Source organism: Oncorhynchus kisutch, unplaced genomic scaffold (assembly GCF_002021735.2).
Source record: "Oncorhynchus kisutch isolate 150728-3 unplaced genomic scaffold, Okis_V2 Okis01b-Okis20b_hom, whole genome shotgun sequence".
Classification (NCBI taxonomy): Eukaryota; Metazoa; Chordata; class Actinopteri; order Salmoniformes; family Salmonidae; genus Oncorhynchus; species Oncorhynchus kisutch.
The window spans coordinates 1,987,959-2,000,458 of record NW_022261978.1 but is presented as its reverse complement, the minus strand read 5'-3'; the positions used below and the strand labels follow the sequence as shown (position 1 = coordinate 2,000,458).

General features: G+C 44.9%; 1 protein-coding gene across 1 annotated transcript in view; it reads right to left on the bottom strand.

Moving 5' to 3' along the window:
- LOC109885759 (voltage-dependent T-type calcium channel subunit alpha-1I-like) overlaps positions 1-12,500 on the bottom strand; it is a 196,106-nt gene that overhangs the window by 587 nt on the left and 183,019 nt on the right. Inside the window, exons 29-34 of the mRNA XM_031811045.1 lie at positions 9,114-9,247; positions 6,625-6,695; positions 3,981-4,059; positions 2,989-3,110; positions 563-707; positions 191-344 (exon numbers count right to left, since the gene is read on the bottom strand). Of these exons, the coding sequence (XP_031666905.1) occupies positions 304-344; positions 563-707; positions 2,989-3,110; positions 3,981-4,059; positions 6,625-6,695; positions 9,114-9,247 (592 nt within the window). The 3' untranslated portion in view covers positions 191-303. The remainder of the gene's footprint in view (positions 1-190; positions 345-562; positions 708-2,988; positions 3,111-3,980; positions 4,060-6,624; positions 6,696-9,113; positions 9,248-12,500) is intronic.

Here is a 12,500-nt window from a genome sequence, read left to right as displayed (position 1 = left end):
TGAGATTTGTTTTTAAATTGTCCAATTTTAATTTCATTTAATTTGTTACATGTATTTGACAGAGACAATGCACATCAATTAACATATCTGTAAATGAGTCAGATGTAGCCGGCTAGCTAGAGGTCCCAGGGCAGGTAGGTAAAATAAATAAATCATATTAATATTCACTGAGAAAATCTAGTCAAATCACCAGGCGCTCCAGAGGCCCCAGCCACGACCAGCCCAGTGCCCAGCCCCCCCATGCAGCAGGTGGGTAGTTGGAGTTGTCCCTGGGCTAGCTCCAGCTCAATCTCAGCATCCATCTCAGCATCCTCCTGGGCCTCTTTGTTTGAGTCGTCCAGGTGCTTCCAGGAAAACAAATCACATGACTTTAGTTATCCAACTGTGACAGGTGAATGGACTCTTCTGCCATCTTAGTGTCTTTCAGCATTCTATTCATCCTTACAGTAATATCTGGAATCTTGTTCTAACGTTTAGACATTCAGTTCCACAGCATTGCACAGTGGTGTGTGTCGGTGTGTGTGTTTTATGAGGACAGACTGTGTGTCCCCCCATACAGTACCTTCATGAGCACAGCCACCACCACGTTGATGAGTACGAACTGGGGCGGTGAGGACGAAGGAGACAAAGTACATGGGAGAGATGAACTGGAGTCCAGCGTGGCACGGGTAGTCACTGGGTCCTGGAGGGCACTCACGCAGGGTGTCCTGGAGGACAGACAGGAAAAAGGAAAAGAAACAAACATACATAGAAAATAAGAAAGAAAGAAAGAAAGAAAGAGAGAAAGAAAGAACGAGAGAAAGAAAATAAAGACAGAAGGAGAGAAGAAAGAAAGAGAGAAAGAAAGAACGAGAGAAAGAAATAAAGACAGAAAGAGAGAAAGAAAGAAAGAAAGAAAGAGAGAAAGAGAGAAAGAGAGAAAGAAAGAAAGAAAGAGAGAAAGAAAGAACGAGAGAAAGAAATAAAGACAGAAAGAAAGAAAGAGAGAAAGAGAGAAAGAGAGAAAGAAAGAAAGAAGAGAGAAAGAAAGAACGAGAGAAAGAATAAAGACAGAAAGAGAGAAAGAAATAAAGAAAGAAAGAGAGAAAGAGAGAAAGAGAGAAAGAAAGAAAGAAAGAGAGAAAGAAAGAAAGACAGAGAAAGAGAGAAAGAGAGAAAGAAAGAGAGAAAGAGAGAAAGAAAGAGAGAAAGAAAGAAAGACAGAGAAAGAGAGAAAGAGAGAAAGAAAGAGAGAAAGAGAGAAGAAAGAACGAGAGAAAGAAATAAAGACAGAAAGAGAGAAAGAAAGAAAGAAAGAAAGAGAGAAAGAGAGAAAGAGAGAAAGAAAGAAGAAAGAAAGAGAGAAAGAAAGAAAGAGAGAAAGAGAGAAAGAAAGGGGTTGAGAGAAAGAAGATTTACAGAGGTAGACTAATGAGGTAGCAATATAACCAATTGAAAATATAAACTATTATCAACTCCCTGTGAATAAGTACTTAATTAGCTAGTCGTCTCCGTCGGTTAGAGGTCTGTGAATAAGTACTTCATTAGCTAGTCGTCTCTGTCGGTTAGAGGTCTGTGAATAAGTACTTCATTAGCTAGTCGTCTCTGTCGGTTAGAGGTCTGTGATAAGTACTTCATTAGCTAGTCGTCTCTGTCGGTTAGAGGTCTGTGAATAAGTACTTCATTAGCTAGTCGTCTCTGTCGGTTAGAGATCTGTGAATAAGTACTTCATTAGCTAGTCGTCTCTGTCGGTTAGAGATCTGTGAATAAGTACTTCATTAGCTAGTCGTCTCTGTCGGTTAGAGGTCTGTGAATAAGTACTTCATTAGCTAGTTCGTCTCTGTCGGTTAGAGATCTGTGAATAAGTACTTCATTAGCTAGTCGTCTCTGTCGGTTATAGGTCTGTGAATAAGTACTTCATTAGCTAGTCGTCTCTGTCGGTTAGAGATTTGTGAATAAGTACTTCATTAGCTAGTCGTCTCTGTCGGTTAGAGATCTGTGAATAAGTACTTCATTAGCTAGTCGTCTCTGTCGGTTAGAGATCTGTGAATAAGTACTTCATTAGCTAGTCGTCTCTGTCGGTTAGAGATCTGTGAATAAGTTCTTCATTAGCTAGTCGTCTCTGTCGGTTAGAGATCTGTGAATAAGTACTTCATTAGCTAGTCGTCTCTGTCGGTTAGAGATCTGTGAATAAGTACTTCATTAGCTAGTCGTCTCTGTCGGTTAGAGATCTGTGAATAAGTACTTCATTAGCTAGTCGTCTCTGTCGGTTAGAGATCTGTAAATAAGTACTTCATTAGCTAGTCGTCTCTGTCGGTTAGAGATCTGTGAATAAGTACTTCATTAGCTAGTTGTCTCTGTCGGTTCGAGATCTGTAAATAAGTACTTCATTAGTTAGTAGTATCTGTCGGTTAGATAACTGTTCCATTTCACCTCTATGCTGCTATGACAAGAGCATCTGTTAGACTAAAGGACTACATGCATAATTCACAGGATCTGATTGGAAGCCATGGACTTTGTATGATCTCTTCCCCCTGATAGTCATGTGTTGTGAAAGACCTCGATGCCACCTTGTTGAAAGCTTTTAGCTACCACTATAAAACAGATCCCTCTGCGCTCTCTCTCTCTCTCTCTCTCTTTCTTCTCTCCCTCTCTCTCTTTCTTCTCTCTCTGTCTCTCTCTCTCTCCCTCTCTCTCTTTCTTCTCTCCCTCTCTCTCTCTCTCTCTCGCTCCCTCTCTCTCTCTCTCTCTCCCGCTCTCTCTCTCTCTATCTTTCTTCTCTCCCTCTCTCTCTCTCTCTCTCCCTCTCTCTGTTTCTTCTCTCCCTCTCTCTCTTTCTGTCGGCACAGTCTTGTTCTCATTTTCTGTCCAGCTTCTGTGATACTTCTGTCTATATTTCTCATGATCTCTAGTGTTTAAAGTCATAAATGACCTACATTTACCATTTTAATTTATTTATTTGATTTGACCCTTATTTTACCCGATACGTTGACTGAGGGCTTATTGTACCTTCATGATGCCGTTCCAGTTGTCTCCGGTGGAGACCTGGAAGAGGGTGAGAAAGGCCATGCCAAAGTTCTCGAAGGTGGCGTGCCGACTCATGCCCTCACACGGGTAGTCAGCATTACACACTGAGAGATGGAGGGGAGGGAGGGAAGGAGAAAGAGTGAGAGGTGGGAGGAGAACGAGAGAGTGAGAGTGAAGGGAGTTGGGATGTAGAGAAAGGTGGGAGAAGAGATAGATTCATTTATCACTGCTCAACAAAATATGAATATTATTTTATTTTATTTCTGACAGTTCACTGCAATTTTTGAATGAGTATTTTTTTGGGGCTCAAAGATAAGGGTATAGAGCCTCAGGAAAATGTATTGTTAGCCTAATTATCAAGTATGAGATGTGTTTGTTCAGTACAGTACATTTTGGTTATACATTTAGCCTTTTTATCAAGGATGAGATGTGTTTGTTCAGTACAGTACATTTTGGTTATACATTTAGCCTTTTTATCAAGGATGAGAGGTTTTTTGTTCAGTATAGTACATTTTAGTTATACATTTAGCCTCTTTATCAAGGATGAGAGGTTTTTGTTCAGTACAGTTGATTTTGGTTATACATTTAGCCTCTTTATCAAGGATGAGAGGTTTGTGTTCAGTACAGTTGATTTTGGTTATACATTTAGCCTCTTTATCAAGGATGAGAGGTTTGTGTTCAGTACAGTTGATTTTGGTTATACATTTAGCCTCTTTATCAAGGATGAGAGGTTTTTATTCAGTACAGTTGATTTTGGTTATACATTTAGCCTTTTTATCAAGGATGAGAGGTTTTTGTTCAGTACAGTTGATTTTGGTTATACATTTAGCCTCTTTATCAAGGATGAGAGGTTTGTGTTCAGTACAGTTGATTTTGGTTATACATTTAGCCTCTTTATCAAGGATGAGAGGTTTTTATTCAGTACATTTTCTATGATTGTTAGCGGTTTTAAGGTACTATTTCAACAGACTCACCCAGCTCTCCAAACAGTTCCACCCCCAGAGCAGCGTAGATGAAGAACAGCAACATAAACAGCAGGCCCAGGTTCCCCACCTGACACACGGACAACCAATCAACAATCAATACAGAGACAGGCAACCAATCAGCAGTCAATACAGGTCGTCATACTTCCTGCTTTGGGAGACATTCAGCCAATCCGTGCTCAATAAGGACAGTTCAACCCCCACAGGAAGGAGGGAAATACGGTGCAGCAGGTCTGAGTGCACTGAGTCAAAGCACTGGTTGAAAGCACAGTGGCAACCTTGAACATGAGGTATAACCAGGCTGACATGACAAGGCCCCCCTAAGGACCTTACTAATGGTTATATGGGTGATTGGCTTGTATCACTAGAAGAAATGGACCTGAACCGAAACAACCCTCCCAACAACAACAATGGAAAACCAATGAGGCCTGTCAGGGAAGGATTGGCTGAAAGAAAATAACATGGATAAAAAGCTCATCAATTTGAGGCAGAAAAGAATCCAGGGAGAATGCAGGGAGATGTATTATCCTGTGTGTGTGTCTGTGTGTGTGTGTCTGTGTATTATCCTGTGTGTGTGTGTGTCTGTGTATTATCCTGTGTGTGTCTGTGTGTGTGTCTGTGTATTATCCTGTGTGTGTGTGTGTCTGTGTATTATCCTGTGTGTGTGTGTCTGTGTGTGTCTGTGTATTATCCTGTGTGTGTCTGTGTGTGTGTGTGTGTGTGTGTGTGTCTGTGTGTGTGTCTGTGTATTATCCTGTGTGTGTGTGTCTGTGTATTATCCTGTGTGTGTGTGTCTGTGTGTGTGTCTGTGTATTATCCTGTGTGTGTGTGTCTGTGTGTGTGTCTGTGTATTATCCTGTGTGTGTGTGTCTGTGTGTGTGTCTGTGTATTATCCTGTGTGTGTGTGTATGTGTGTGTGTCTGTGTATTATCCTGTGCGTGTGTGTCTGTGTATTATCCTGTGCATGTGTGTCTGTGTATTATCCTGTGTGTGTGTGTCTGTGTATTATCCTGTGCGTGTGTGTCTGTGTATTATCCTGTGTGTGTGTGTCTGTGTATTATCCTGTGTGTGTGTCTGTGTATTATCCTGTGTGTGTGTGCGTCTGTGTATTATCCTGTGTGTGTGTCTGTGTATTATCCTGTGTGTGTGTCTGTGTATTATCCTGTGCGTGTGTGTCTGTGTATTATCCTGTGTGTGTGTGTGTGTCTGTGTATTATCCTGTGTGTGTGTGTGTCTGTGTATTATCCTGTGTGTGTGTGTGTCTGTGTGTCTGTGTATTATCCTGTGCGTGTGTATCTGTGTGTGTGTGTCTGTGTATTATCCTGTGTGTGTGTATGTCTGTGTATTATACTGTGTGTGTGTGTTTGTGTATTATCCTGTGTGTGTGTATCTGTGTGTGTGTATGTGTATTATCCTGTGTGTGTGTGTGTCTGTGTATTATCCTGTGTGTGTGTGTCTGTGTATTATCCTGTGTGTGTGTGTCTGTGTGTGTGTGCGTATGTGTCTGTGTATTATCCTGTGTGTGTGTGTGTGTGTGTGTGTGTCTGTGTGTGCGTCTGTGTATTATTATCCTGTGCGTGTGTGTCTGTGTAGCATCCTGTGTGTGTGTGTGTGTCTGTGTGTGTGTCTGTGTATTATCCTGTGCGTGTGTGTCTGTGTATTATCCTGTGTGTGTGTCTGTGTGTGTGTCTGTGTATTATCCTGTGTGTGTGTCTGTGTGTGTGTCTGTGTATTATCCTGTGTGTGTGTGTCTGTGTGTGTGTCTGTGTATTATCCTGTGTGTGTGTGTGTCTGTGTGTGTGTCTGTGTATTACCCTGTGTGTGTGTGTCTGTGTATTGTCCTGTTTGTGTGTGCATACGTACCAGATTGCGTAGGTGTATCTGGGTGTGTGTGTGTGTTGCTATCCAAGGAGATACAAAGCAACCGTGGTAAAACACCCCAAGGTATCAAGTCAAATGAGAGTAGTTTCTAAGCCTGTGTACATTAACAGTATATACTAACTAGTGGGAGATCGATACTTTCAAATGAGAGTAGTTTCTAAGCCTGTGTATATTAACAGTATATACTAACTAGTGGGAGATAGATACTTTCAAATGAGAGTAGTTTCTAAGCCTGTGTATATTAACAGTATATACTAACTAGTGGGAGATAGATACTCTCAAATGAGAGTAGTTTCTCAGCCTGTGTACATTAACAGTATATACTAACTAGTGGAAGAAAAGTCATTCTCCTCTGAAAACAGATCAAAATGTAACATTCCAACTGCTTTTGGCTCAAAGTCAATGGGGAATAAAAAGTGAAAAGTTAATCCCCGCGACAAGACGTCTTATTCTCATAAAAATGAGCGGAAAGTGTCGGAAAGTCATCAAAATAGGAGAGGAGGGCAACATGTGTCACAGCCCCACTTCCACCTTGACTTTGTCCAAAATTACAACCCTATTCCCTATGTAGTACACTACTTATGACCAGCGCCCTTTGGGTAATAGGGCACTACATAAGGACCAGGGTGCCATTCCGGGTTGCAGCCTAAAAGTCAGTGGCAGAGATATTGACATTGCTCCTCCATCACTCTCCCCTATTCAGAACAAACCTCTTTCAGTGGTAGGGATACAGTGTGATTGAGTGGATACACACCTGAGGTAGAGCCTGAACCACTGTGTCTAGAAGAGCTCTCATTCCTGTAGCCATCTTCAATAGCTTGAGAACTGGAGAGAGAGACAGACAGAGAAAGAGAGAGAAAGAGAGAGACAGAGAGAGAAAGAGAGAGACACAGAGAGAGAGAGAGAGAGAGAGAGAGAGAGAGAGAGAGAGAGAGAGAGAGAGAGAGAGAGAGCAGAGAGAGAGAGAGAGAGAGAGAGAGAGAGACAGATAGACAGTGAGAGAGACAGAGACACAGAGAGAGAGAGAGAGAGAGAGAGAGAGAGAGAAAGAGAGAGACAGAGAGAGAGAGAGAGAGAGAGAGAGAGAGAGAGAGAGAGAGAGAGAGAGAGGAACAGATAGAAAGTGTAGAAAGAGGAAAAGAGAAACATTGGTAGAGAACAGACACAGTAGAGAGAAAAGAGAGGGAAGGGGGAATAGGAGGACAGGTATTCTGAGGTTAGAGAATCTACACAACGCCATGTCACAAACAAAGAACCCGGGGAAACATTCTACCATTTTAACAGTAACGACTGAGAGAACAAGACAAGTCCCGGGAAAAGAAGCAACATTTGTCTTGTGGGATATGGAGTCCTGGAGATCCCCGTTGGCCTCTTACTCTGAAACATCATTAACAACCAGTAGAAAGTCTCCACTTCTCTTTCTCTCCTCCATGTATCCCCTGTCCCCTCCTCCCCCGTTCTCTCTCTCCTCCATGTATCCCCTGTCCCCTCCTCCCCCGTTCTCTGTCTCCTCCATGTATCCCCTGTCCCCCCTTTCTGTCCCCTCCTCCCCCGTTCTCTCTCTCCTCCATGTATCCCCTGTCCCCCTTTCTGTCCCCTCCTCCCCCGTTCTCTCTCTCCTCCATGTATCCCCTGTCCCCCCTTTCTGTCCCCTCCTCCCCCGTTCTCTGTCTCCTCCATGTATCCCCTGTCCCCCCTTTCTGTCCCCTCTTCCCCCGTTCTCTCTCTCCTCCATGTATCCCCTGTCCCCCCTTTCTGCCCCTCCTCCCCCGTTCTCTCTCTCCTCCATGTATCCCCTGTCCCCCCTTTCTGTCCCCTCCTCCCCCATTCTCTCTCTCCTCCATGTATCCCCTGTCCCCCCTTTCTGTCCCCTCCTCCCCTGTTCTCTCTCTCCTCCATGTATCCCCTGTCCCCCCTTTCTGTCCCCTCCTCCCCCGTTCTCTCTCTCCTCCATGTATCCCCTGTCCCCCCTTTCTGTCCCCTCCTCCCCGTTCTCTCTCTCCTCCATGTATCCCCTGTCCCCCCTTTCTGTCCCCTCCTCCCCCGTTCTCTCTCTCCTCCATGTATCCCCTGTCCCCCCTTTCAGTCCCCTCCTCCCCCGTTCTCTCCCCCTGGGACTCCTGTATAACCAACTTCTTTAAAGTTGGGGTGGCTAAAGCATAGACTTGTACCCTTTGTGACAGATAAACCAATCAAATGACAATTTCTATAGAAGTGTTTGGTTCTAAAAGAGCCATTGGCCACATTTTCTCTTCCTCTTTAAATCAGAACCTTTAGAACTGAAACAGCCCTCTTTGGAATCCTCTCCCTGGTTCTCTCTCTTTAAAACAGAACCTTTAGAACTGAAACAGCCCTCTTTGGAATCCTCTCCCTGGTTCTCTCTCTTTAAAACAGAACCTTTAGAACTGAAACAGCCCTCTTTGGAATCCTCTCCCTGGTTCTCTCTCTTTAAAACAGAACCTTTAGAACTGAAACAGCCCTCTTTGGAATCCTCTCCCTGGTTCTCTCTCTTTAAAACAGAACCTTTAGAACTGAAACAGCCCTCTTTGGAATCCTCTCCCTGGTTCTCTCTCTTTAAAACAGAACCTTTAGAACTGAAACAGCCCTCTTTGGAATCCTCTCTCTAGTTCTCTCTCTTTAAAACAGAACCTTTAGAACTGAAACAGCCCTCTTTGGAATCCTCTCCCTGGTTCTCTCTAATCAGTCTCACTAGTTACTGTAGTATTCACACAGAAAACTCCCTCCGGACTCCAGCTGCATGAGCCTCCCGATCGGATAACACAACCGCTCGTTATTCCACGTATTGACTGGGCGGTAAGTACCATCTATTTCCCAGGTGGTCCTTCTGCGTTCCTGGTATGGTATTGTAGCGCTATTGTAGCGCCCGAAAGATTGAGCGCCGAGGGCCAAAGCTTCTAACACTAGTCGTATCATTATCTGTTCTTTCACAGTGAGGTGTTAAGGTGGCCTGTGTGTGTGTGTGAGAGAGGGAGCGAGAGACAGAGAGATAGAGAGAGATATACTTAGAGAGAGAGAAAGAGAGAGACAGAGATGGAGGAGGCTTATGATAATGAGAAAAGAAATAGAATGTAGAGTAGAATACGGAATGTCAGCATTAGCTTTACTCCATTAGAATAGAGGTGAAAAGGGAAGTGTGTGTGTGTGTTGTGTGTGTGTGTGTGTTGTGTGTGTGTGTTGTGTGTGTGTGTGTGCGCGTGCTTGCATGTATGGGTGTGTTTGTACCTCGTGCTATCCGCAGCACCCTCATGATTCTGATGATGGTCGGGTTGATGGGTAGAGAAGCATTGTAGTCAATCTCCTCCAGAATGATGCCCATCACTGACAACAACACTATGGACAGGTCCAGCTGATTCCACCTACACACACACACACACACACACATGTACACACAGACAGTCAGATGAACACACACACATGTACATGTACACACACACACACACACACAGACAGTCAGATGAACACACACACGTACATGTACACACACACACACAGACACACACACAGACGTTTTCAGACTTTGTTATTCGGCAGATCATTCACATTTTCCTCCCAGACTTCTTTGATGGTGTAAATGTTTCTTGACCTAGATAATGATTTAGTGCTTGAGGAGTACTATAAGCAGGCACAGTGGTGTGTGTGTGTGTGTGTGTGTGTGTGTGTGTGTGTGTGTGTGTGTGTGTGTGTGTGTGTGTGTGTGTGTGTGTGTGTGTGTGTGTGTGTGTGTGTGTGTGTGTGTGTGTGTGTGTGTGTGTGTGTGTGTGTGTGTGTGTGTGTGTGTGTGTTAGTGCAGTCTAGACTTATGTAATAGTCAGAGACATACAACTCTGCTACTGTAGGAAATACTGTTAACAGGGTCAAATCCTGAATCTGCTCTCTCTCTCTCTCTCTCTCTCTCTCTCTCTCTCTTCAATCTCTCTCTCTCTCTTCAATCTCTCTCTCTCTTAAATCTCTCTCTCTCTTAAATCTCTCTCTCTCTTAAATCTCTCTCTCTTCAATCTCTCTCTCTTCAATCTCTCTCTCTCTCTTAAATCTCTCTCTCTCTCTTCAATCTCTCTATGTCTCTCTCTCTCTTCAATCTCTCTCTCTTCCGGCGCTGACAGAGATGGCCGCCTCGCTTCGCGTTCCTAGGAAACTATGCAGTTTTTTGTGTTATTTCTTACATTAGTACCCCAGGTCATCTTAGGTTTCATTACATACAGTCGAGAAGAACTACTGAATATAAGATCAGCGTCAACTCACCATCAGTACGACCAAGAATATGTTTTTCGCGACGCTGGATCCTGTGTTCTGCCTTACAAACAGGACAACGGAGTGGATTCCATGCAGCGACCCAAAAAAACGACTCCGAAAAAGAGGGAAACGAGGCGGTCTTCTGGTCAGACTCCGGAGACGGGCACACCGTGCACCACTCCCTAGCATTCTTCTTGCCAATGTCCAGTCTCTTGACAACAAGGTTGATGAAATCCGAGCAAGGGTAGCATTCCAGAGGGACATCAGAGACTGCAACGTTCTTTGCTTCACGGAAACATGGCTCACTGGAGAGACGCTATCCGAGGCGGTGCAGCCAACAGGTTTCTCCACGCATCGCGCCGACAGAAACAAACATCTTTCTGGTAAGAAGAGGGGTGGGGGCGTATGCCTTATGGCTAACGTGACATGGTGTGATGAAAGAAACATACAGGAACTCAAATCCTTCTGTTCACCTGATTTAGAATTCCTCACAATCAAATGTAGACCGCATTATCTACCAAGAGAATTCTCTTCGATTATAATCACAGCCGTATATATCCCCCCCCCAAGCAGACACATCGATGGCTCTGAACGAACTTTATTTAACTCTCTGCAAACTGGAAACGATTTATCCGGAGGCTGCATTCATTGTAGCTGGGGATTTTAACAAGGCTAATCTGAAAACAAGACTCCCTAAATTTTATCAGCATATCGATTGCGCAACCAGGGGTGGAAAGACCTTGGATCATTGTTACTCTAACTTCCGCGACGCATATAAGGCCCTGCCCCGCCCCCCTTTCGGAAAAGCTGACCACGACTCCATTTTGTTGATCCCTGCCTACAGACAGAAACTAAAACAAGAGGCTCCCACGCTGAGGTCTGTCCAACGCTGGTCTGACCAAGCTGACTCCACACTCCAAGACTGCTTCCATCACGTGGACTGGGACATGTTTCGTATTGCGTCAGATAACAATATTGACGAATACGCTGATTCGGTGTGCGAGTTCATTAGAACGTGCGTTGAAGATGTCGTTCCCATAGCAATGATTAAAACATTCCCTAACCAGAAACCGTGGATTGATGGCAGCATTCGTGTGGAACTGAAAGCGCGAACCACTGCTTTTAATCAGGGCAAGGTGTCTGGTAACATGACCGAATACAAACAGTGCAGCTATTCCCTCCGCAAGGCTATCAAACAAGCTAAGCGTCAGTACAGAGACAAAGTAGAATCTCAATTCAACGGCTCAGACACAAGAGGCATGTGGCAGGGTCTACAGTCAATCACGGACTACAGGAAGAAATCCAGCCCAGTCACGGACCAGGATGTCTTGCTCCCAGGCAGACTAAATAACTTTTTTGCCCGCTTTGAGGACAATACAGTGCCACTCACACGGCCTGCAACGAAAACATGTGGTCTCTCCTTCACTGCAGCCGAGGTGAGTAAAACATTTAAACGTGTTAACCCTCGCAAGGCTGCAGGCCCAGACGGCATCCCCAGCCGCGCCCTCAGAGCATGCGCAGACCAGCTGGCCGGTGTGTTTACGGACATATTCAATCAATCCCTATACCAGTCTGCTGTTCCCACATGCTTCAAGAGGGCCACCATTGTTCCTGTTCCCAAGAAAGCTAAGGTAACTGAGCTAAACGACTACCGCCCCGTAGCACTCACATCCGTCATCATGAAGTGCTTTGAGAGACTAGTCAAGGACCATATCACCTCCACCCTACCCGACACCCTAGACCCACTCCAATTTGCTTACCGCCCAAATAGGTCCACAGACGATGCAATCGCAACCACACTGCACACTGCCCTAACCCATCTGGACAAGAGGAATACCTATGTGAGAATGCAGTTCATCGACTACAGCTCGGCATTCAACACCATAGTACCCTCCAAGCTCGTCATCAATCTCGAGACCCTGGGTCTCGACCCCGCCCTGTGCAACTGGGTACTGGACTTCCTGATGGGCTGCCCCCAGGTGGTGAGGGTAGGCAACAACATCTCCTCCCCGCTGATCCTCAACACTGGGGCCCCACAAGGGTGCGTTCTGAGCCCTCTCCTGTACTCCCTGTTCACCCACGACTGCGTGGCCACGCACGCCTCCAACTCAATCATCAAGTTTGCGGACGACACAACAGTGGTAGGCTTGATTACCAACAACGACGAGACGGCCTACAGGGAGGAGGTGAGGGCCCTCGGAGTGTGGTGTCAGGAAAATAACCTCACACTCAACGTCAACAAAACTAAGGAGATGATTGTGGACTTCAGGAAACAGCAGAGGGAACACCCCCCTATCCACATCGATGGAACAGTAGTGGAGAGGGTAGCAAGTTTTAAGTTCCTCGACATACACATCACAGACAAACTGAATTGGTCCA